Raw genomic sequence first — 26763 nt, 5'->3', positions numbered from 1 at the left:
TCAATTTTCTCATTTGATTTCCCGAGTACTTTCACTTCCTGCAATGCCTGATGTAATCACTGACATCCTACTTTCTAATCTCTCATCTGAACAGCGAGATGTGCTGATACAATAACGGTTTGGAGTGCCTAGCAACAGCCTGTACAGCCGGAAGGTATCATTCATTACAATTTTCTACAGTATGTGAGGCAAACTGTTGCCAGCCTCAGCCCATCCGTCCTCAACACCGCAGACATAACAGGGGAAGGTGTGAAGCTAACCTGATGCTGCCATCTATCATTTATTTGTTCCTCTATTTTACTAAATGCTCCACTCTCGTATACAATGTTTAAAAGACCCATGTACTTGCCCTGTGCCAAGTATAATGCTCTGGCAGGAGCCTATTGATTAAAACCTTTGAAGCAAGCACATGTGGCTACCTGTGGATATAAAGATTTTCCTCTCCTATACATATGTCTGCAGGTTTGCCTTTCACCTGAGTTTTCTATGAAATATCCCTTTATGAAAGATAGCAAGGCGTTGTTACCTGAGACCTATACAGCTTTCTATAGTAAACAAAGCTTGCCCTTTGGGAAAACAGGAAATATTCTGCCAACTCCTCACTAGAAATTGGATCTTTAACCAATAAGGCAATTGGAAAGACAATAATATCCTTATATGATACAGGAGCTGAGCTATGGTCGGGGGAGAAATCAATCCTTGACACTGTTGCATTTTTATCTGATCTTTGTGTGTGTGTGTGTGTGTGTGTGTGTGTGTGTGTGTGTGTGTGTGTGTGTGTGTGTGTGTGTGTGTGTGTGTGTGTGTGTGTGTGTGTGTGTGTGTGTGTGTGTGTGTGTGTGTGTGTGTGTGTGTGTGTGTGTGTGTGTCTAAATATACACCAATTATGGAAAGGAGACTGTCTGTACTTGGAAACCACAGCGGTAATGCTCACAGAGCAATGGTCCCAACACACACAGAGCTGGCTGGAAGATCACTGAACGCTCACTCTCTCGCACACAAAATTAAATGTCAAAGACTCACCAATATTCACAGCCATCTGTTCAAGAGAAAATGCAAAGTATTCTGTTTTAAAACCTCCATCAGAGTAAATCTGCAGCCGGGCTCCAAGCTGACCAAAGAGGTGCCATCATGTGACAGATTGTTTTATCAGAGAGTCATGTGAGACATACCAGTGTTATAAAATGATGAAAAGGAATAAAAGCATATAGGCTCCTATGCTAAATAGTACTGAGCACATCAGGGACATCTTGGAGCTCTTTTTCTGATGACATAGGCATTCCTACCCATTAGTGTCTGTCTCCTCTTTACCTCCATCAATCATTCTGTCTGGGCCTCCTGCCACAGGAACCATATGTAGTTGAGAAGTGTATATGATATGAGGTTGGGAAGCCTCTGACCGAGTAATGACTGATGATGAGCCATATCACAGTACTACTTTGTTTCATTGCTTTTCCCAGTGAGGAGAATTTCAGAGTCTAAGTCAGCATCTCCGCTGTATTTTGAAAGTAAAATATGCCATAAAAAATGTATTTGCAACATTAACAAGCATGCTTATAAACAGTTTAATACACAATACACTGTTTAATGTTCACATATTCATGATACTACCTATCAAGAGGTTATCTTGATGTACCTCGTTTTGAAATCAATATGGTATTAGTCATTTTACTACCAACCTAACATATCCACATGTTTACAGTTGGCTTCTTAAATACAATATTAGCTCTGTGTGAAAGTTGTTTGTCTTAGCTGAATTTCTCCCTCTCTGTACTGTATGTTAATCATGCAGATATAAAACGCCCCCCCCAAGAGTCCATTTAGCATTGGAAAAATCACTAATTTGACCACAGGGTTGATTCAGCACGTGTCCATTAGCCCCGGTGGCCTAATATGAAGGCAATTTAGCCCTGAAGCCCTTCTGAAGAAAACTGCACAGTCTGCACATATGCTTGTCTTTTTTACGTTTTCTATATTGATTCGCAAACCAGGTTTCCTCTGTCGCAGTTACATTTCCTAAATGCAAATTCCCCAGTTGTGATGTTGTGCTATAGACTATACTACCCTCTTCTGTTGACTGTTGATGTTGTCAGTGTGCCACTGGACCACAAATGCATTGCTGATGACTATTTCATTGGCAAATGCATAAATGGAATAAATATATTCAGTTGTGAAATTAAATGCCATCACTTTCCGATTTTGAATTGTTTTATTGAAAGCGTCTAGTAGCCTGAATTGGCAAATGTCATGGTAGAAGGTATTATAATCTGACCAAATATGGATATTATAATTGGAATACCGTAATTTTTTCCAACTCTTGAGGTATTACTCAATTTGTGGAATCGAAATGTTGTCCTTTATGACTTCTTGCATCAGGTGCGTCCATAGATTGATTCGGTGCGCCCTTTGTGCACAATTCGCGTATAAATGACAGATCATACAATGCCAGATTGTTTCTACCTTGGTTGGAGGTAGCCTGTCGCTGGGCAGACAATGATCCCCCAGACTGCACTATCAAAGTTAAATAAAACCAAAACGTAATAGGTGGATATGTATGAAACCTTCTTGCTTATTTATCATTGACAAATGCGCTGCTGTTTGCCACAGCCAAAGAGCTGGATGGTTGGATAAAGTCAAACAGCTACCACGTTACGGATTTATTTTCTCCCACACGCAGACCCGGAAGCAGAAATACAGACTTGGGCTTTGTTTTGTTTTGTTAGTATCTGGACTGGAGTTGGAGGGGAAGCGACAACGTGTGCATGGTCGGGGAGTTATACCTTGGGAATGGAAGATGAACACATTTCTCTCAATGTTTACAAGTGTAAAATGCCTAGTTTTGTCAGCAGTTATGACGAAGAGACAGTCTGCAATCCATCAGAAGTGTTTGATAAAGTTGAGACATCAGGCACAGATTTTATTCAAGATGCCAGGGAAACAAAGATCCGAACACAAGACGGGGTATCGGAGACGCACCAACACAGACCTGAGAGAACGGGTTGTAAAGAAAATGTTGAAGGATACAGTTTCAGAAAACCGACTGCAGTGGATATTTTGAGGAATTTCGGGACGACGAGATCCCCTCCGAATTTCAATAACAATTCAGCAGATGACCAAAAAGATCCAGAGGATGCCGTGGTAGAAATTGTTTTAAATGAACGAATTGATTGTGTGGACCTTGAAAAGTCAAGTGGTAGTGAAACGAAGGGTGGAAAAGAGCAAATCGCAGATCACACAGAGGGATTAACGTCATCCGATTTGGATGAAGTTGATGTAACAGATTCTGACGAAATTTGTGAAAGTAGCAGGGCTGACGACGATGTCGTACAGTTGAAGGAACATGTTTACTGTACTGTATACTGTATTGCAAACGATAACTACAGGAAACCGGCTGACAATAGCGGAGCACACCAATATAATGGGGCGATAACTCCGTCAACATCAAACGTCGCCACAGAGCCATCCACGGATTTGCAGCAGCAGAGCGATTTGGAACTAGGCCACCCCTCTGTCCCCGAGCCATACACCCTATCGAACCTGATTGATCCTAGAACTCTGAACAACTTTTACAACGGGGATTACAATGTATCAATTGTCTTGACCTGTCGCATCTGTCTGGACGACAAGCACATAAAGCCGCTACATTGTTGCAAGAAGGCTGTCTGTGAGGAATGCCTGAAGAGATACATCAGTTCACAGGTATAAACCTGGCATCACAATTCACTGAAGGCTGTCTCCAGCATCACATGTTTTCTATGTCAAGCCTTTTGGATGAAGTGTGTGTGTGTGCGTCTGTGTGTGCGCTCAATAGACACAGGGTAAATCCGCAACCCTTTTGATTTGAACGAAACCTTCCATACATAGTTGCCCATTGTAGAAGTGCTAAGAGAAAGGTATTTTTTTAACCTGAATGCGAAAACATTCAAGAGATATGGTGCTCAAAGGTGACCCATTTTGCATACCTACTATACGATGAGACACCCATGTCTTCAGCACTGGAAAAGATAAACGGTTGAGATTGATATCATTTAAAAGCTTATGCGGAAATTAGAATATTCCCATGAAAATCTGTCGCCAATTTGATGGAAATGTAGCTAGTGACACAGAAAATGATAGGGCCTATACATATTCAAACGAGGCCTAGCTGTTGTGTTTAATGTGGGTTTTCACAACACAAAGGTATGTTTACCCTCATTGGATTTGCTTTGGGTTTATTTGAGACCCTCCCTAGCTCATTGGCTTGCCAATAGCTTATCCAGGTGCAGATGTAGTGGTATGGAGACATTTGGCTGCCTGTGTCATACTGTATACCCAATGGGAGCGTCGGTCCATGTGCTCAGACTAGTTACCAGAGGAGGAACACCTGCTGAGGCAGTCAGCTGGGAGAGTACTGGGGTCTAGTATTACACTGTACACCATGTGCTCAACTACCTGAGGTAGACCCAGTCAAAATAGTCTGTCTCCACTGCAGCCTGGAAGAGAGACAAGTAATTGGGATGTAGGCTAGTATAGTGATAAATTAACAGGTTTAACAAGTTTCAATCTTCGTATTAGTGTTATGCCTATGTGTCAGTATTTTGCTGGGCTGCTTGGGGAGAAGGGATGGAAGGAATATCCCATTGTGTTGCAACTGTGCTGCCTCAGGCTGCCTGCCTCAGCCATTGTTTTCCTTGTTTAGGGAAGCCATGTGCTTCCTGCTTGCTGAACCTACTGGCTCCTCATGCAAGGAACAATCTGCAACAGCGCTGTGCTATGGAATTCAACAGGATAACTAGGCCCAGCTCTGTGCTACTGAGTGTAAAGTGAAGGGATATGTTAGGCATTCCCCAGAGAATGTATCCGTGTCCCTGTCTATCCTTGAATAAAGTGTGGGATGACTGTGATATGGTATACAAAGTTTCTATGGACTGCTAACATAGATAACCAGTGTGTGGTGTCTGTGGTTGGTTTGCACAGATATGGAGGATGTAGAAAAACAAGTAAAGAAATTGACTAAAGAAATTGTAACATCAGTGAAGGCACTGACTGACTGCCTGCTAAATTGATTTGTTGGCTGAGTGTTGTGGGTGTGCTGTCTATCCTCACGGCCGATGGCAGCAGCGGAGGTAGGGGTGGAGAGTGTAATGTGTGGCTGTAATTGGCTGCAATTGATAGCCTAATCCAGGGGTTCCCCGGCGTTTTTTCACAACCCCACGATGTTAAAAAAAAAAAAGTGATGTGATCAACGGCCAATGTTTACTTTTTTAATTGTGGCTATGAGAGTCTATTACAAATCAGTCCGACAGTACTTTTGACATTATTTCAATTTGAAAGTAAGGTTTGAAGTGACTAAAATGTATCAGAAAGGTATTGGGAAGTTCAGAAGATAATCAGGCAATAATGTTGTATGATCTTCTGCCTGCCCACTGGGCAAAGACTTCATTTCAACCCCAAAAATCTATGATGACGTTGAATCAATGTGCAAAAACTGATTGGATTTGCAAAAAGACATTAGCGTAGCCAAAATTTAAACATAAATCCAATGACATGGTGACATTTGTTGTTGATTTCACATTGATTTGTTAGTTGACAACTCAACCAAATGCATACGAAAAAAAATTCGCTAACGCAACATGTGACAATTTCCACAATTTTACTAACTTACAGTTCATATAAGGAAATCAGTCAATCAAAAATACATTCATTACGCCATCGTTTATGGATTTCACATGACAGCCATGGGTGGGCCTGGGAGTGTATAGGCCCACCCACTGGGGAACCAGGCCCAGCAAAGCAGAATTAGTTTTTCCCCACATAAGGGCTTTAATACGGACAGAAATACTCCTCAGTTTCATCAGCTGTCTGGGTGGGTGGTCTCAGACGATCCTGCAGGGTAAGAAACCGGATGTGGAGGTTCTGTGCTGGTGTGGTTATGGTTGTGAGGCCAGTTGGATGTACTGCCAAATTCTCTGAAACGACATTGGAGGTGGCTTAGGGTAGAGAAATTAACATAGAATTATCTGGGAACTGCTCTGGAGGACATTCCTGCAGTAAGAATGCCAATTGCACACTCTCTCAACACTTTAGACATCTGTGGCATTGTGTTGTGTGACACAACTACACATTTTAGAGTGGCCTTTGATTGTCCCCAGCACAAGGTGCACCTGTGTAATGATCATGCTGTTGAATCAGCTTCTTGATATGCCACACCTGTCAGGTTGATGGATTATCTTGGGAAAGGAGAAATGCTCTCTAAAAGGGATGTAAATAAATTTGTGCACACAATATGAGGGAAATACATTTTTTTGTGCGTATGGAAACTAATATCTGGGATCTTTTATTTCAGCTCATGAAGTAAGGGACCAACACATTTACATTACATTTATATTTTTGTTCAGTGTGAATCAAAACTACACGTTGAACTGGGTGGTCTTGTCCTCTCTGTTCTAATGGGTCCTGTGCTTGTTAGCGTTGTAGAGTGAAACAGGAGACACGCACACGTTCCAGAGTGTCTTATCTTTCAGCAATAGGGTCCTAATATTTTGTAGCTTCAACCGTTCAAAAGATACAGCCTCATTTGTAGGAAGAAAGCAGACCTCTAGCGGCTACTGGAGGTTACTGCCGTAACCCTGGTTCTATGAACAAAGTGTGATTATTATTAATTTTTTCAGGGTTTCAAATCAGGCGACCCCACATGTGGTCGCGACCCCTAGCTTGGAAAACGCTGGCCTAATCAGAGCTCTGTCCCTGTAGCACCTAATGAAATCCCGTTGCTCTTCCACGAGAGACTGTGTGCTGCTGTGTGTTCTCTCTGAAGACAATGTCAGTTGGCCACCAAGACGGATCTTGTTATTGTCATCTTGTAGCATCAGATTGCAGACTGTTCCTTGACTCAAATCCAATTTTGTCCCTGACTCATCAAGGTCAGGAAAGGGACTGATACAGCACAAGGGCATTTCCATGTAAAGGACCCAACATATGAAGTTGGGTGTCAAATGAAAGCTGAGAGTCTATATTTTTGGGAAATGAAGGCATAGATACATTTTTCAACCATTTTCCAAAAGAAAATGTCGGCATAAGCAAAGGCTTCGATTTTTGGATAAATAGAAGGGAAAGGGGTCTTAGAAAACATCTACCAGAAAAAGTCCTACAAGGTATTATAAATACATCAAAACACAATAATGTTGACGTAAAGACCCTACCAACTAGTATCAACACTTATATTTCGTTTTGGAGAAATTGTTTACCTTCTGTAAGTTTAAGAAATGTTGCCTTGTGCCTTGAATTCCGTTACCAAAAGCCCACATATTTTTGCATTGTAACTTCAGAAAATGTTCATGATACAGTATATCTGCACTAATAGTGGGATGATAGTGTTTCACAGTATTACTTAGCCGCAAGTGTTGTGATTAGCTGTGATATTCGCCTATTGATTTCTCCTGCCGGAGCGGCATCTGGTGTCAAAGTGGGAAAGCTGTTTTGACTTTGTGGTTATCTGGTGGAAATCGGGTAAAACGGCCAATGTTGAAAGAATTCTACACTGTTCGTTCAGTTTTTGTGTATTTGAGAAAGCAAACACTTAATATTGTAGGGAATCATTGTACCTTCTAAATCTCTGTGAAACATATTTTCAATAACAAGGCTCAAGCGCGAGTCTAAGCCATGTTTTGGGGAAATGGGATGCCATGTTACGGGGGAGATTTGTTTGTAATGCAGCCTAGTGCTATTGCAATTCACCTAGCGTCTACATACTGTAGGGGAGAAATTCTAGGTGTAGCGCCTTTAAGATATTTTCTCATTTCTCTCCCTCACGAGGAGGGAGGATAATGTAGTTCACAGAAGTAAAAAGTAATAGGCGGTCAAACCAAGTGTCTTCGTCTGGACAACCCCTCTCTATCTCTCTCTCTGCCTTTCTCTGAACCTACCATAGACATATGTTTCACAAGTTTGGACAGTACAATACATTACTGGGTACAGAACAGTGCAGTACAGTGAGTAGAGCACAGTAGTACAGTACAGTCAAGTACAATAGAGTACATGAAGGAAAAGTAGAGTAGAGAACACTATGTTGTACTCTACTGTACTGAACTATACTCTACTGTACTGAACTATACTCTACTGTACTGTGCTCTGCTGTGCTGTAGTGTACTGCACTGTACTCTACTGTGCTCTGCTGTACTGTGATGTCCAAACTTGTGAAACATGAGGAGAATAACGTTCATATGCGTATCTGTGTAGTACAGATCAGGGACCCATGATGTAATCCCGTTACCATAATTCTGTCACCGGGTGTAAATCCATTTCACTTACTGTAGTTCAATAACCAAAATATATTTTGTTCAAACTCAAGGTAAACTCTAGTATGTCATAGCTGACACCCAATTCTTTCTGCAGACATCTTTGAATCTTAATTCGGAGCAGATATTTACAGTACCTTCAATAAATTATTCAACACCCCTTGACTTTTTCCACATTTTGTTGTGTTACAGGCTGAGTTTTAAAATTGATTAAATTGCAATGTTTGGCTTAGTACACACAATACCCTACAATGTCAAAGTGGAATTATGCTTTAGACATTTTTACTAATTAATTAAAAGTGAAAGCGGAATCGTCTTGGGTCAATAAGTATTCAACACCTTTGTTATGGCAAGGAAGTTCAGGAATAAGAATTTCATCAACAAGTCACATAATAAGTTGCATGGACTCACTCTGTGTGCAATAATAGTGTTTAACATGATTTTTGAATGACTACCTCTTCTTCGTACCCCACACATGTAATTATCAGTAAGGTCCCTCAGTCAAGCAGTGAATTTCAGACACAGATTCAACCGCAAGGACCAGGGAGTTTTTCCACTGCCTCGCAAAGAAAGGCACTTATTGGTAGATGGGTAAAAATACTAGAAAGCAGACAATGCATATCCCTTTGAGCATGAGGAGGTTATTAATTACACTTTGGATGGTGTATCAATACATCCAGTCACTAGAAAGATACAGGCGTCCTTCCTAACTCAGTTGCCGGAGAGGAAGGAAACTGCTCATGGATTTCACCATGAAAGCCAATGGTGACTTTAAAACAGTTAATGGCTGTGATAGGAGAAAACTGAGGATGGATCAACAACATACACAATACTAATACTAACCTAAATGACAGAGTGAAAAGAAGGATGCCTGTACAGAATAAAAAATATTCCAAAATGTGCATCCTGTATGCGATAAGGCTCTAAAGTAAAACTGCAAAAAATGTGGCAAATAAATTATGTCCTGAATACAAAGTGTTATTTTGGGGGCAAATCCAACACAACACGTCACTGAGTACCACTCTTCATATTTTCAAGCATGGCAGTGGATAACGGAGCAGGGAGGAGTGATGAATGTGTGTGTGCGTTAAAGTACCAAATGCAGCCAGCGGACAGTGACAGACTTCTACGTCACAATCATGTTATGGGTATGCTTGTCATCGACAAGGACTAGGGAGCTTTTTGAATAAAAATAAATGGAATAGAGCTAAGCACAGGCCAAATCCTAGAGGAAAACCTGGTTCAGTCTACTTTCCAAAAGACACTGGGAGACATTCACCTTTCAGCAGGACAATAACCTAAAACAAAAGGCCAAATATATAGTGGAGTTGCAAATATTGTACAATCCAGGTTTGCAAAGCTCTTAGAGACTTACCCAGAAAGACTCACAGCTGTAATCGTTGCCAAAGGTGATTCTAGCATGTATTGAGTCAGGGATGTGAATACTTATGTAAATTAGTTATTTCTGTATTTCATTTTCAATACATTTGCAAAAATGTATCAAAACATGTTTTCACTTTGTCATTATGGGATATTGTGTGTAGATGGATGAGAAAAAAAAGTAATACATTTTGAATTCAGGCTGTAATTCAACAAAATGTGGAACAAGTCAAGGGGTATGAGTACTTTCTAAAGGCACTGTAACAGTTTTTGGAAAAGGTGGTCACATAAAAACCTTAAAGAGATTTTACAGTAATTCCGTTACTAAAGTTTACATCTGCACAGTTCTTCCACAAAATTAGCTTTTGTACACTTTTCAGTGGAAATTGTTACAAGTAGTCCATGTGGATGAAGTTGTATGGTCTGTTAAACATAGAAATTCATGTTTTTTGTTTGCCAAAAACTGAGTCAAAGTGTAATTCCGTTACCGTGGAATTCCTCCATGTTCACATGGGCTTCTTTAGGGATGAATTGGCAAATTCAATTGTTTCCAGGCTGTAATGACCAGGCTGAGGGTTTCAGGGGCAGCAGCACAGTCATCCTGTCCAACCATAGTTTATGTGGTTTGCTGCTGCTACTGCTCATAGTGATGTTATTATGCTGTAATAGCTGTATAATTCAAAATGTGCCCAATTGATTAGGCACTGTATGGACATTGTTGTGTCTAATGGATGTAATTGGGGAATGACAGGGCCTTTTGTTCTACTGTTAGGGTTTGTCTGTGGTTCTTTGGCTTGGGTTTGGCAGTTATGAATCTGCTAGTGCTAACCTGTAAAACCTGTCTGTTGAAATGGTTCTCCTGCGCCAAACAAAGTGTAATGTCTGTTACAGTACATTAACACGTTAAACACAGTAACGTCAACTGCCTGCTTCATAAAGTGGCAGTGTCTGTCATGCCTAATGCATTTCAGTGCATTAAACCTTGATTTGGAGGATTTGCTGTTGGCTCTCTTAGGCTCAAATGCTCTCAGACTTGTGCACTGGTTTCTAAGCGTTTCCAGTGACCTATGTACAGAACATTCTATGACTCAACGAGTTTTAGGCATTCCTTGCTTTGTGTGAGTTCTATGGATCCTATGAACTCAGTTTAGGCCTAGTTGCTCTCCAAAACTTGTCCAATAATTGGTCAAAGTTTTCTGTCTCAACCGATGTGGGCATGAAGTACACGCCTACCAGCTCTTGAGTCCTACAGTGTCTTTTCTTCTCCCTTTGGAGAAGTTCTGAAGGCTGCTTTGCCTGCAGTGATTAAAACTGTCATTGCTTTTAATGTCTGTATTCGTATTCCTGTTAGGGTGACGTCTGGTCTGATGATAAAAGCCTGTATAGTCTGATTATAATAGGCTGTGTGAGGGGCCTCCCAAGTGGCGCAGTGGTCTAAGGCGCTGCATTGCAGTGCTAGCTGTGCCACTAGAGTTTCTGGGTTCGAGTCCAGACTGGGAGACCCATGGGGCGGCGCACAATTGGCCCAGCGTCGTCCGCGTTAGGGGAGGGTTTGGCCGGCATCGTGCACTCGCAACTCCTGTGGCGGTCCGGGCGCCGTGCACGCTGACACGGTCGCCAGGTGTACAGTGTTTCCTCTGACACGTTGGTGCGGCTGGCTTCCGGGTTAAGCGGGCATTGTGTCAAGAAGCAGTGCGGCTTAGTTGGGTCGTGTTTCGGAGGACGCATGGCTCTCTCCAAACTACCAATTGGATACCACAAAATTGCTCTCAATTCATGTGATGCTGCCAGATCAAAGGGATGGAAATACAAATAGTTCAATCTCCTTGGGTGCAAAAAGGCACTGTATTTTAAAAAGCCTCATTTAAATGGCTAATTCTTCATATAATAGAGCCACAAGCGTATCCTTAGTTCATCCTTGCTTTCTGAGCCCTGTCACAGCCGAGCCATGTATTGTCTACTTCCGACTCAGTTCTTTACCTTTTGGTTGATTACAACATATTATTACTTCCTATTTCCTTTGATTAAGGGACTCGTTATTATTGGCTCGCCATCTTTATACTGTAGAGGAAACTCCTATCAGGCTTAGTCTGTCTAATTGTGTTACATAAAGATGCCTCAATGAATCTCAATGAGAAGAGGCTGATAAGTAGTTGTCTGCCGGTCAGTCTTCTGCCAGGATCCAGGAAGGACGTTATCCTGCCCTCTAGATCCGGTGTGACGCCACATGTCTCAATCCTGTCCCTCACATTGGCTCAGAGTCGTTACATACTTGAGCTTGGCATACCACTGGTTTGTCATCCCTGTCAGAGAATATGAAGACTTTCCTCTCAGTACATATCAAAGTATTGCAGATGCTGCAAGACACATTGTTATTCGCTTGTCTGTTTGCATGGTTACGTAATAGCATCCCTAACATCTTATTATGACGTACACGGACAGTATAACTGTTAGGGACGTGACTGATTCACCAGAGCTGTGATCAAACCGATGCTGAACGTTTGAGTGTCTGTAGATTCACGTCAGCATCACAAATCGTTTCATGAGCATAGCTGAAGTGTGACATAGCATGAAGAAGTATAGAAGGGGCCACCCTAGGTAGTATTCATTGTGTTGCTTCTTGCTGCCCATTGTCACGTAGCTACCAGTCTTATCTTGTGTCACTCCTCTACCAAAGCTGGTTCCACCGGCTCAGGCTGAACACTATGGACAGGTGTGTGTGCGCGCGCGCGTGTGTGTGTGTGTGTGTGTGTGTGTGTGTGTGTGTGTGTGTGTGTGTGTGTGTGTGTGTGTGTGTGTGTGTGTGTGTGTGTGTGTGTGTGTGTGTGTGTGTGTGTGTGTGTGTGTGTGTGTGAGCAAGGGAAAGTGAGAAAGAGACCTCTAGCCCAGGGCCAACATAGGCCCGGGGGGGTCGCCTGAGGACAGAAGCCTAATAAAGTTAATCTGAGTCTCTGGTCATTAGTGAAATCAGGGCTAAAATTAGGCCTAATAAAGGGATGAAAACACACTCCCGGAGATCGCTCATTAATATCTCTGCCGGGCTGTGGTGGACTACAGTTTCTCCTCTGCTCATATGTGTTTGACTCTGAAGCAGCATGGCAGTAATACTAGGCTCCCGAGTGGTGCAGCGGTCTAAGACACTGCATCTCAGTGCTAGAGGCATCCAGGCTGTATCACAACCGGTCGTGATTTGGAGTCCTATAGGGTGGTGCACAATTGGCCCAGCGATGAACTAAGGACACGCATGTGGCTCTATTACAGTTGAAGTCGGAAGTTTACATACACTTAGTTTGGAGTCATTAACAATCGTGTTTCAACCACTCCACAAATTTCTTGTTAACAAACTATAGTTTTGGCAAGTCGGTTAGGATATCTACTTTGTGCATGACACAAGTAATTTTTCCAGCAATTGTTTACAGGCAGATTATTTCACTCATAAATCACTGTATCACAATTCCAGTAGGTCAGAAGTTTACATACACTAAGTTGACTGTGCCTTTAAACAGCTTGGAAAATTCCCTGCCGTGTTGGCTGACAGTGTCACTGTCCTGTGGCCTGGTTGATGGGTGTAGAGTTGGGCTCCAGGGTCGCCCAGGGGACACCTTCACACCCTCGTCACTGGGCACTACCTTCACAGGTGGCGACTCTCTTACTGACTGTCTCGTCTCATCAGCGTCACAGCCTAGCTCGACCTAAGCCTGTGACCTTGTCTGTGCAGGTTTAGCCAATAGCTGGGACTTCCCAATGCAAGTCACAACACAAACTTCCCACATATTCACTTCCTTTTATTTACACACACAGTATTATATAAACTTTGACTCAAGGTATTGATTTGTAAAACAAAAAATGCTACTGTAGGTAGCGTTAGCTAGCGCTAGTCGGTCAAAACTCCAGTATGTTTTATTCTATAAATATAATATACTGTATATAGTATGTTTTATCCTCGTTCTCCATCTTCTTTTTTAAATAGTGAGCCAACATGTTTTCAGAAGTTTTATTTCCATGACAATCGTAGTATCGAATCACAATATATATTGTATCAGCACCTAAGTATCAATATAACATCGTATCGTGAGGTCCCTGGTAATTCTCAGCCCTAGTAGATACGTATATCATGCTGGTGCCCATACAGGGTTAGTTACAATAGGCCAGACATATTATTAAAGGAACCAAGCCTGTAATGAATAAATACACTTATTACATTTTTAGCTAATACAGGTTATTTTCTCCAGGCCAGTCAGCTGGACTGATGTCAAATGGAGGTCCCCACTCCACAGGATTTGGTTGACTTCATAGTTCTGGGAAAGAACAGTGTTTTATTGATACCCCACTGTTTCACCAGATTATCATCTCAGTTGCACTGCGACTCCTCTTTCTTGGAGAGTTTTCGATCAGCTATCTCTAAAGAACCGTCTGTGTTTTGTTCTCACTTTAGGCCTACCTAGTTCTGATCAGCAACCTCTCATGTGAGCTCATTGGGCAACAATGGCTGAGCTGCCGCTGCGGTGCACTGAGCAACCGCAGAGCAGAACAGAGTAGACAGCCTGGCCCCGAGGAACTGAGCTGAGTGCAGAGCCAGTAACGGGCCAGAGGTCAGACTGTCATAGTGTTAGGAGCCTGCTCAGTCTGCTGGGCATTACCCCAGAGGTGTGCTGCGTCACTCTCTAGTCCAGGGGTAGGCCAGATTTTGTCAGAACAGATGGTCGGGGGGTAATTATAATAACAAATTATAATCATTTGTACACTGCAAATTGACCACAAATAAGGCCAAAAAGAGATTTGAAAATAACAATATTTTCCTAACTTGATTACATTGAGACATGATCACATATTTCAATTTTTTTATTTGTGGGAATACTTGGGAACAGATTTCCTAAATTAAGCTAATTTTAACTGAATTCCTGGTGATTTTACAGTGTATTTTGACAAACATTAAAAAAACAATCAGATTTTTGTTAATTTTTTTACTTAAAACTTGTGTCAGTTTTGGCCCACCTGTTGCTGACCCCTGCTCTAGCGTCTGCTTAGTCTACTGTATGTACTACAGGCCTAGCCAGCAGAGAATTAGTTAGATCAGAGCAGCAATACTGTGTACTAATCCTCTGGGAGGCCTGGACCTGGCCTGCCCTTCTGTCTGCACCATGCCTTAGGTGGTAGTGGGGTGGAGGCTAAGACTCTCACTGAGACCTTGTACTAGGCCCTTCTTCCTCTGTTGTTTTCCACAGTTGTAGTAGTAGGCCACTACTGTTGTTCATGGAAGCCTTCCAGCTTCACCCAGGAAGTCCCAGTCTGACACCACGTCACGTGAACATTGTGGCCGAAATGTGATCTTATTGACACCAGAAATCTCTCCTCTCCCTGCTCTACTCATGCCTCTGGGAACCAGTGAAGGTCACAGAGCAATGAGAGCATTGAGCCCTCTCTTAAAACCCAGATCCTAAAGAAAGACCCCTCCCCCCATTCACACATTCACACACACAGTATTTAATATGTATAAATACTTTTAAACTGGAAGAACTTGTCCCGATTGGTATTTTTAAATCACTGATGAATGATCTTGAGACTGATTCCCTGACCTGTCAATGTTTTTAATTTGCTGTTTTTGATATTGTTATACTCTTATGAATTCTATGGTTTTTACGAGATTACTTGTAGTTTTTCATGTTGTTTGTCTGTAGTTTTTGTAATGACTTGGTGCTGCCTATCTTGGCCAGGACGCTCTTGAAAAAGAGATTTTAAATCTCAATGAGCCCTTCCTGGTTAAATAAAGGTTAAATAAAATTAAATAAAAAAGAAGTATTTATATTATAAGGGTATTATGGTAACAATTAACTTTGCCTTATGTCAGTTAGCCTACAGTACCTGCCAGGCCATGTACAATGAGTGTATAAAACATTAGGAACACCTGCTCTTTCCATGACACAGACTGACCAGGTGAATCCAGGTGAAAGCTATGGTCCCTTATAGATGTCACCTGTTAAATCCACTCCAGTCAGTGTAGATCACAGGTGTCAAACTCATTCCACGGGGGGCCGAGTGTCTGCGGGTTTTCGCTCCTCCCTTATACTTGATTGATGAATTAACATCACTAATTAGTTAGGAACTCCCCACACCTGGTTGTCTAGGGCTTTATTGAAAGGAAAAACCAAAGACCTGCAGACACTAGGCCCTCCGTGGAATGAGTTTGACACCCCTGGTGTAGATGAAGGGAAGGAGACCCATTTTAAAGAATGATTTTGAAGCCTTGAGACAATTGAGAATCATTCAGAGGGTGAATGAATGTAAGTGCCTTTGAACAGGGTATTGTAGTGGGTGCCAGGTACACCGGTTTGAGTGTGCCAAGAACCGCAGCGCTGCTGGATTTTTCGCTCAACAGTTTACCGTGTGTGTCAAGAACAGTCCACCACCAGAAGGACATCCAGCTAACTTTACTCAACATTCTTTTTTACATTTTAACTAGGCAAGTCAGATAAGAACAAATTCTTAATTTCAACGACGGCCTAGAAACAGTGGGTTACCTGCCTTGTTCAGGGGCCATTTTGACCTTGTCAGCTCGGGTATTTGATCTTGCGACCTTTCGGTTACTAGTCCAACGCTCTAACCACCAGGCTACCTGCCGCCCCCATAGGCCAGCATCCATGTGGAACGCTTTCAACACCATGCCCCAACGATTTGAGGTTGTTCTGAGGGCAAAAGGGGGTGCAACTCAATATTAGGAAGGTGTTCTTCATGTTTTGTACACTCGGTATATGTTCTGTATTGTATGTATTGTATTGCTTTGTCTACCCTTCATCTACATAACACATTACGTAATCCAGTAGCTTCATGTATTGACAATTATTTTATAACCGGATCTACGGCCAATGGCAATGTGTTTGCATGTAACGTATGACCACTGTCCATTCGGTAGTTGATCCTAATTTGTCATACATCATTCTGTAGAGTAGATCATGAACCACGTCTCTCTTCATTGATCTGTGTAATGTCTATGTCTGCCCCAGGTCAGGGTGGGCAGAGCGGACATCGTGTGCCCCATCACGGAGTGCAGTGGTTACCTGGAAGAGAGCCTGGTGGTGTCCCACCTGGGCAGCGAGGAAGTGGCTAAATACAAGTACTTCCTGGAGTTGAGCCGGGTCGACTCCAGCACCAAACCCTGTCCCCAGTGCAGCCAGTTCACCTCGCTGAAAGGACGCACCCCCAGCAAGGCAGACCACAAATACAAGGTGAGAGAGAGGGACTATACTGTTCTGAGATCATATATTATACAGAAGGACTGAGCCCAAGTAAAAGGTGAGTACAGGGCCTCTGCTGTTTCTAGCACAAACCCTGATATTATACAGTAATAATAAGAAAATATCTGAATTACAGATGTCTTTCTGAAGAATGCATATAATCTGACCTTGTGTACTGCTTTGGGAAACGCTTAGGTTCCTTAAATCGTCGACAAAGTGCATCATTGTGCATAATTAATGATGGAGGCTTTAGTCTGTGCAGACAGGCACATCTATGCACTGTATGCCTTGCATCTAGCCGATCACATGTCTATGCCCTCTGCAGATCCAGTGCACCAAGTGTCAGTTTGTGTGGTGTTTCAAGTGCCAAGCCCCATGGCACGAGGGTCTGAAGTGCCGGGACTACAGGAAGGGGGACAAGCTGCTGCGTCACTGGGCCAGCGTCATTGAGCACGGCCAGAGGAACGCCCAGAAGTGCCCCCGCTGCAAAGTGAGTGACAGGGCCAGGAGAGTTTACAAAAATAGCAAACCTTGCTCCTTGAGGAGATTTAGGTCGACAGTTTTGCAGCAAAACGATGGTCCTAAAGGGTGTTCACTTGACTAGGAAGGTGGTGTTTAAATTGAGCAAACACAGCAAGTCCTGTATCCCAGCAAAACCTGCTAATTGTGTTTAAAGAATCTCAAGAGAGGACCGACAGTTCTCCAGCCCTTTATGTCTACATAAGGTTATTAGAGATGTGTTTTTCAGGTGTTCTACAGCCCTGACAGTGTCCTCAGTGCATGTTCTCTCTCTCTCGGAGCTTCAGACATAGGGTTAGGAAAGAGAGAGACAGAGAGATATTGTTGTCTATGTCTCCCTAGTCCACTTGTAACGATGGCTAGAAATGAAGCATTCCAGGAAGTCATAAGACTGAGCCTGGGGGCAGAAAGTCAATACCAAATTAGATTTAGTGAGCCACATCAGCTCTTTGTTTCATGAACAGCGATAGGCCTTTCGGAGAGCAACAACAGCAAACACAACACAGGACTGCTGATTCTTCTAGGTGTTGGGATCCATCACTGATGTGTAGGCTGCGAGCTAGCTGTCTGTCCATGGCAGCACTCTCCTCTCAATGTACTGTCAGTCAGCATGAGTCAGGGAGAGGGGTTGAGTGATGCTCAGATATCAGGACAAAATGTTTCGTTATTTTACCTTAAAACAAGCCAAAACACTTTGTCCACCACACAGCTTGAAGTATAGGCTACAGCCTGTTTTATATTCTGAAAAGACCTACGATGAACTAACTGAAAGTCTTGTAATTGCTATATATTCTCAGAGATATTCATTTGTGCAGAAGTTAGGATCTCACTTGAGACGAAATCAACGACTTCTAAAGGCTTTATAGATGGAGCGTTCATGAAGTCATATGTCGCTCCCCGATGATGTCACGCTCCCCAGATCCACATCCAGAGGACGGAGGGCTGCGATCACATGAACTGCACCCAGTGCAACACCAACTTCTGCTACCGCTGTGGGGAGAAGTACCGTCACCTGCGATTCTTCGGGGATCACACGTCCAACCTCAGCGTGTTCGGCTGCAAGTACCGCTACCTTCCTGAGAAGCCCCACCTCCGCCGGCTGGTCCGGGGGTCCGTGTGTGGTGAGTCTACCCAGCCTCAGCCCGGGCCCCAGAGGCCCTTAAAGCCTTCATAGAAGGGACACATTGGGATTCACTAAGTTATTAACCATTACCTTTTATGGTTATTATTATTAGGTGATCAAGCAATCAGTAGCCTCTGAAAATCTGGCATATAGAAAATATAGACCTTTTTGTGCTGATTTAAAAAGATGCTCTGATTAGCAATTGTAATTTTTTGGCCTTATGCCTGACTGCTGAATGTAGTTATGACACTTCCCGTGACTTTCCTCCTTTGTCTCTGTGATCAGACTCAGAGAGATAGATAGGCAGGCGGGGGCGACGAGGAAACTTCAATTACCATGTGGGTGGCCTTTCATCCTCTTAATCAAATCCCGCTGCTTATGAATAATTCACACAATAATGAAGACGATCAAAACGGCATGTCCTAGCTTGTTGCTGCTGATATGACTCTCTCACAAACCCGTTTTCGCTATACAATTACTGGCTCTGCTAAAAGTTTGCATTGTTGTCACGGCTCTGAAGTCAGAACAATACCGGCGTACTACAGTAGCAACCACAGAGGTTTGCATGACCCTTATCAGCAGAACGTCCTTATCTGCGGTTACACGTGTCTCTGTGACCCTGCCTACAGTCTCTGAATAGTAAACAGCTCTCCTGAGAGATGCAGTAGTTCTCTAAGAGGTGTTCTGGCTGCAACTCGGTGTCTGCCGTATCCCCAGGGGCTCAGGCAGTGTGGCGTGTAGTGACAGGCCTCAGCTGTTGCTCCCTGAGTGGGGTTAGCTAAAGTTAGTCAGAGGCTGCAGGTTTGCCAATGGGAACATCTGACACACGGTTGACTGTGGGCTAATGTGGCCTTTAGAGGGGCTCCGACACCCCTCTCTACATTCTATTAAGGCACTGCTCACACAACTTCCATTGTTTTGACAGCCTTGACAATGTTTCCCCCATATGCAGGCGCCGTACTACAAACAAATATCTTTGTTTTCATTAGGAAGACCCCTCCGCCGCCCCCCCAATGGTCCCCATAACTCGCTAGTGGCTGTTTGGATTCAGGTTGTGTGCATTGTAATTGTGCAGGAACCTATTTAAACCAATGTTTGATAGCCTGTTGAAAATGTTGATGTGCTGTCTACGAAGCTGCTATTCCAAACTCCCCTGTTCTCCCCATGCATTTTCATGTGTGTACTTGTCCTGGACCGTTATGAACATCTGTGCTGTCTCTTCTGTCTCCCTCCAATTCCAGTAAGTAAAGTGGTGGTGGCCCCTGTTGTCATAGTCCTGGTGATGGTGGTTGGAGCATTATCCCTGGTCGTAGGTAAGCACTGTTACATCCTGTTCTAATCCTGAAGAAAACTTGACACATTAGATAACCAGTGGTGCTTTAGATGTAATCTATAATGTGTTACTTTCTCTTGGGTCAGGTAGGTACATGTAGTGTGACTCGGCTTGTTCATTGGCTGTGGTGTGCTGGCGAGGGCCACCTGTGTCCTGGTGTAAACAGATAGAAGCGGCTAAGTGTCTGCTTGTTCAGAAAGCTCTGCGACACTGAGCGATGGGAGGATGACACACTGATATAAAGCTGTTGACAGTCACTTGTTAATCTTGCAACATTTTAAATGTCGTTTTTTTACGTTGGATAAAAGTAAAGACTCAAAGCTATATCGCACACTGCAGTTGACAATGGGAAAGTAATTCCACTTTTGAGAAAATGGCCCTTGAATCATTTTAGTACACCTACTGGAGAACTCGTCTTTGTTTACACCCATTCAGCATCGTTCACATCCTCTTAAGCCTTAGCCCCACCCATCTCTTTAAGGATTCACATGTGAGGCCATGTGCTAAACAGAGTGAGTAAGGTAGTGTAGTAAACAACCAAAGATTTCAAAAACTCCAGGTAAAAATACACTTGATCTAGTCCTTGGCCTATATCCTAGTCTGACTTTGGTGCAGGTCATGTTGTTCTTCACATTACTGTCTCTGGTAAACACACACTATATAAAATCAAAGTGTAGTTGTCACATTCACAGAATGCGGAAGGTGTCAACAGTACAGTGAAATGGTTACTTGCATAGTAGCAATATCAAAAATAGAAAGTTTCCAGATAAAAAATATTGTACACTGAACAAAAATATAAAATGTAAAGTGTTGGTCCCATGTTTCAGGAGCTGAAATAAAAGATCCCAGAAATGTTCCATACGCCCAAAAAGCTTATTTCCCTCAAATGTTGTGCACAAATTAGATTACATCCTTGTTAGTGAGCATATCTCCTTTGCCAAGATAATAAAAGGCTACTTCCTTGTGGGAATTGTCACTTCATTTGCATGCATTAACTGTCAGTCATTTCACTGAGCTTACTGCTCGCTCTGTATATTAACCTGCCTGTGTTCTCCTGCTCTGCTCTGCTCCGCTCTCTTCTCAGGCCTCGTGGCCTTCCCGATCTACTACATCTGTAAGAAGAGACGGAAGCGCACCCAGGGGACAGGCCGCTGGCTCTGAGCTGAGGACCATGACAATGTGGTCAGGACCCTGCTCCAGAGACGTGGCCCAGCGAGGGGACACAGGGTTGGGGGAGGGGTCCTTCCAACACACCCCACCAGTTTCCAGCCCCAGCCTGAGAAGAACCATGCTTTAGAGTGACCTCCTCTCTCTACTTCATGTCCACCACAAAACTGTCTGTGGCTCCTCCTCCAGCCTGTGGATCTGAAGGCTAACAGAGCACACAGAGCAATCTACTACTGTTCCCTCCCACTAGTGACCAGGATTGCTGAGGAGAGGCCAACTGACAGGCAGGTACAGCCTCTGGTATCAAGAAGCCACTCAATGTCTTTTAGAATGGTTTGAGGTTATTTATTGAATGGTTTTTAGTACTGTTGTTTGTTTTTGTTTTTTTGTCTGGGCTCATATAGCATGGATAGTGAAACAGAAACACATTGGATAGAATGGGAAAGAGTCACTCAAGATGTGTGGGTGAGTTTATCACCATTCTATTGTTTACGCGTACAGTAGAATGCCTTTTGCGGACCCTGAGAACCTGCAAATTTCAGGGATTGTATTGTGGTGCATACATAGATAGTTACATCACAACAAGCAATTGATTTCTCATTGTTAATGACCAATCCCTAACTGTTTCCTGTAAGTGAGATTCTGGCTCCATTTCATGTGCACACACACACTCAGCCGCTTCCGCCCCTGCCAACCCCAGAGTGCTGTGCCCACACACACACACACACTGGTATTTGCATCGTCAACAAAATCCATTTAAGTCTTTTTCATTGTAGAAAACACTGTTGAAATTACTGCTGTTTGATGCCTAGTAATCATTTATCAATAATCTCATCCATACTTGCAAAGTAGGGTTTTACCCTATCTCTGTTTTACTAAGTGTTCTATTGTCCTAAATGATGCCGACAAATGTGGTCCAATTTAACGAATGGGAGAAGTCTGAGTGTTCACAGACAATAACCGAAAAGTGCTTCATGTGCCGCAATATATTTATTTGTTTTGAAAATGTACATTGGATACATTTTCTGCCTCCTTCAATGGTCAATATCAGATGTTTTCTGTGAGAATAGATCTAAAAACATATTTAAAACACATCTGTGGAGGACGGACCAATGGACAGACAGACCGTAAGAACCATAAATGATCGAGAAGTCATGGTTTTGTTTTTTACCTTGAGGAGCCTATTTAAGGAACTCACTTTCAAACTCACTAGATTGCTTGCAACAACCACTTTCCCATAGTCTTCCATTATTTAAATCTAGTTGAAGTGTCATACATGCTATTTGTATATGAATGTGTCCATGAAGTTCATACTAGTCTTGTCAGGGGTATTTGTTCACATCAAATGTGTGGTTTGTAATCCCGGTGTCTTGAAATCATTAATAATTAACTATAGTCCATTCTCCATTTTAATATAAAACACTGATTACAATAGGGAATGTTAATTAAACTTGGTGTATCCTAACATCAGCACAGAAAAAACAGTCGTGTTTGTAACACAGATGACAATCAAGTATCTCTTAGACTTTTTTAAAAGTGGCCTTTGATGTAAGTACCCTTTTGAAAGCCACACAATAGACCTGGAGCTGTGCCAGGGATTTTCTGAATCTTAAAAGGATGTAACTTGGCAACATTGGGCCTGTCCAACATCTTCCCCCCATCCCCCCAAATCCCCAACCTTCTCACTGTGGGCGCTGTATTTATCAGACATTCAGCTCTGCATGGATTATTATTGTGTTATTAATAACACAGACTATTATGATGATGATGATGATGATGATGATGATGGAGATCGATGAATGCTTGGTCACTACTTACCGTGTGGACTTCAGTTACCACAATGTCAAAGGTCATGGACAGAATTTGAAATCTATTAGGCTTTTGTAATTATTCTCAGGGAGTATTCTGTTGCCATTCTCCACGGCTGTCTTTCCCTGTATGCTCCTGTAGCTGCCACTGTTCTGTGTGATCAAAACCTGTCACACAAATTGTTTGTTTTTACATGGTTTTAAAGATATATCTTACCTGACGCCAGATATGATTTTGACAATTTCTCTCACCAAGTCATTACCTGGATAATACAGTTGAAGTCGGAAGTTTACATACACTTAGGCTGGAGTCATTAAAACTCATTTTTCAACCACTCCACAAATTGCTATACAAACTATAGTTTTGGCAAGTCGGTTAGGACATCTACTTTGTGCATGACACAGGTAATCTTTCCAACAATTGTTTACAGACAGATTATTTCACTTATACTTCACTGTATCACAATTCCAGTGGGTCAGAACTTTCCATACACAAAGTTGACTGTGCCTTTAAACAGCTTGGAAAATTACAGAAAATGATGTCATGGCTTTAGAAGCTTTTGATAGGCTAATTGACATATTCAATTGGACATGTACCTGTGGATGTATTTCACGGTCTACCTTCAAACTCAGTGCCTCTTTGCTTGACATCATGGGAAAATCAAAAGAAATCAGCCAAACGCCTGAAGGTACCACGTTCATCTGTACAAACAATAGTACGCAAGTATAAACACCATGGGACCACGCAGCCATCGTACCGCTCAGGAAGGAGACGCGTTCTGTCTCCTAGAGATGAACGTACTTTGGTGCGAAAAGTGCAAATCAATCCCAGAACAACAGCAAAGGACCTTGTGAATATGCTGGAGGAAACAGGTACAAAAGTATCTATATCCACAGTAAAACGAGTCCTATATCGACATAACCTGAAAGGCCGCTCAGCAAGGAAGAAGCCACTGCTCCAAAACCGCCATAAAAAATCCAGACTACGGTTGCAACTGCACATGGGGACAAAGGTCATTCTTTTTGGAGAAATGTCCTCTGGTCTGATGAAACAAAAATAGAACTGTTTGGCCATAATGACCATCGTTATGTTTGGAGGAAAAAGGGGGATGCTTGCAAGCTGAAGAACACCATCCCAACCGTGAAGCCAGGTGGTGGCAGCATCATGTTGTGGGGGTGCTTTGCTGCAGGAGGGACTGGTGCACTTCACAAAATAGATGGCATCATGAGGTAGGAAAATTATGTGGATATATTGAAGCAACATCTCAAGACATCAGTCAGGACGTTGAAGCTTGGTTGCAAATGGGTCTTCCAAATGGACAACGACCCCAAGCATACTTCCAAAGTTGTGGCAAAATGGCTTAAGGACAACAAAGTCAAGGTATTGGAGTAGCCATCACAAAGCCCTGACCTCAATCCTCTACAAAATGTGTTGGCAGAACTGAAAAAGCATGTGCGAGCAAGGAGGCCTACAAACCTGACTCAGTTACATGAGCTCTGTCAGGAGGAATGGGCCAAAATTCACCCACAATAATTTTTTTGTGGGAAGCTTGTGGAAGGCTACCCAAAACGTTTTACCCAAGTTAAACAATTTAACAGCAATGCTACCAAATACTAATTGAATATATGTAAACTTTTGACCTACTAGGAACGTGATGAAAGAAATAAAAGCTGAATGAAATCATTCTCTCGCCTATTATTCAGACATTTCACATTCTTAAAATAAAGTGGTGATCCTAACTGACCTAACAGGGAATTTGTACTAGGATTAAATGTCAGGAGTTGTGAAAAACTGAGTTTAAATGTATTTGTCTAAGGTGTATGTAAACTTCCAACTTCAACTGTATATTAAGATGCCATTGTTTGATGCCACTTTTAGTGTATACATGTTACATTTTGATCTGACATTGGATTGACATCTGGGCAGGTGGAGGATCCACCTCTGACGTCTGAACTTGCCGGGGGCTTATCGGCTGGCTGAAGCCCCTATTCGTGCCATTGTGGCCTGGTTACCATAAAAATATGACTGGTGCCTTTACAAAGATCATTGATATAGGCTTGACGGTCTCATCTCTGCTCCAAAAACTTCTGTAGCTTGCACAACTGAAATGGTCAATTTCTCCTGATCTATCCATTGTAGATATCAATTATCTAGTAGTTTAAAGCTACAACAACACCAATAGTCGTTTTTCATGTATTGGTTGGTTTATGAAAATCAAATGCACAGATTTGTATTCTACTTTTGTTTGTGGTTCTTCTATGCTGCTGCGCCACTATCTTCACAGTTCATGTCATTCATGTTTAGCTGTTTGTGTCAGATATAATTGTGGTGTCATTAAACAGTGATGGGTAAAACGCCAAAAACAAATGTCCTTTTTTATTGGATCACGTCAAAGGCAATACAATCAACAAATGAACCTTGGGGAATTGGACATGATGCAGACAATTACATTGATGGAAGCTACAATCTATAGATATGCAATATTAAAGCTGATCTACCTCCTAAAGAAAACAGTTATAATAATCTACCTTCTTCCTGTATTAAGCCAGGTAAACCCATTGATGGCTCAACAAAAAAACACTTTCTTGCACCTACCAACTGTGATGTATAGTTTTTAAAAGAACTCTGGCCCTTCCCTCCCTGACCAAACCCCATTCCATCCATCCACAAAGATGTCCTGTTCAGAAGTTGTTTTTACAGAAACATTATCACCCTTTATTTCCATTAGTGCTTGCCTCCTCTGAGAGTAGCCTACACCACACCAGCCCGTCCAAGCTGTTTTGTTATCTGTCCTGTCCACTCTATCTTCCCTGGATGGTCAGACACAGGAGAAGTCCCAAATGGCACCCTATTCCCTTTATAGTGCCTTACTTTTGACCAGGACCCATAGTAGTGCACTACAGTATATAGGGTGGCATTTGGGATGCACAAGCACCTCCCCAACGTCATGTGACCTAACTGGGGCCAGTGCTTACTCAGCAACACATAGCTCTGGGATCAGCTGACCTTGCAGCTGTGGTGGCCACTGAGAAAGTGAGTCATGACTTCTAGCTGTTTATGGACCCCCAGGTCAAGAGGAGGATTCCTGGGGGATGGGGTAGTAGTTACAACAGGGCCTTCAAACAGCCAAGCGCTGTGGCTGTGGACTCCTTCCTTCCAATCGGGATCATCTGATTTATTGTGTGTGATTAGAATGCCGTGAACAGCTGTGTAAATATACAGCGCTCCATATCAAACAAATTCAACAACACAGAGGCTCAGCAGAGCTGAAAAAGCTATGAAATATGCAACACATTTAATGAGAATTGCCTGTAGTTAGTGGTTATGCTTTAGCAATATTACATACAGTAGTAATATAGGCTTTTGTTGCTGTTCTGCCCGGTGCAAGGGCCTCATGCCACAATAATAAACCAATGTGATCTGAATAATTGTTTATCATAATAAAAATTCCATCCAGTCAATTGAATATCCTGCCTCCTGTTTCACTCTGTAATGTGGCCTTGATGTCTGTCTGTGGGACTGTTTCCTCATGGTGTGGGGCTGTGCTCCTCTGTCTTCATACTAGCTGACAGAGACATCCTGTTGACAGAGCTAAGAGAATAAGACTTGGGAGAGCTGCAGAGAGGAGCTCAGCTACCAGTACTAGTACTTACCACACTGATTCCTGGTACAGCATGAAATAAAGCACACCCATATTAAAACTCCCAGTGAATTACAGACTTTCATATGGTGTTTTGATAAGACATGGAAACATTTAATCTTTAAAATCCGTTTGAAATTACTTTCATGGAAAGATTACAGCTTTAGAATGCAAGGTCTTTCAAAAACACATCAGAGCTGAAAAGAGCAGCTGCTGCTTTGAGGGAGATGTGTTGAGTGCTGTTTCTAGGCATAAGCGGTATAAGCGGCTTTTTTGTTTGTTTT

At 42.6% G+C, this 26763-nt stretch overlaps 1 protein-coding gene across 1 annotated transcript; it reads left to right on the top strand.

The window, feature by feature from the left end:
- Window positions 1-1953: 1953 nt before the first annotated feature.
- LOC129825057 (E3 ubiquitin-protein ligase RNF217-like) lies at window positions 1954-26205 on the top strand. Its single transcript, XM_055884794.1, has 6 exons — window positions 1954-3699; window positions 16658-16879; window positions 17214-17378; window positions 18327-18528; window positions 19772-19843; window positions 20948-26205. The coding sequence occupies exons 1-6, from the start codon at window positions 2788-2790 to the stop codon at window positions 21022-21024; spliced, it is 1650 nt and encodes a 549-aa protein (XP_055740769.1). The 5' UTR covers window positions 1954-2787; the 3' UTR covers window positions 21025-26205.
- The last annotated feature ends 558 nt before the right edge of the window (window positions 26206-26763 follow it).

The sequence above is a fragment of the Salvelinus fontinalis genome, chromosome 27, assembly GCF_029448725.1.
Source record: "Salvelinus fontinalis isolate EN_2023a chromosome 27, ASM2944872v1, whole genome shotgun sequence".
Lineage (NCBI taxonomy): Eukaryota > Metazoa > Chordata > Actinopteri > Salmoniformes > Salmonidae > Salvelinus > Salvelinus fontinalis.
This window is presented reverse-complemented; position numbering and strand designations above follow the sequence as displayed.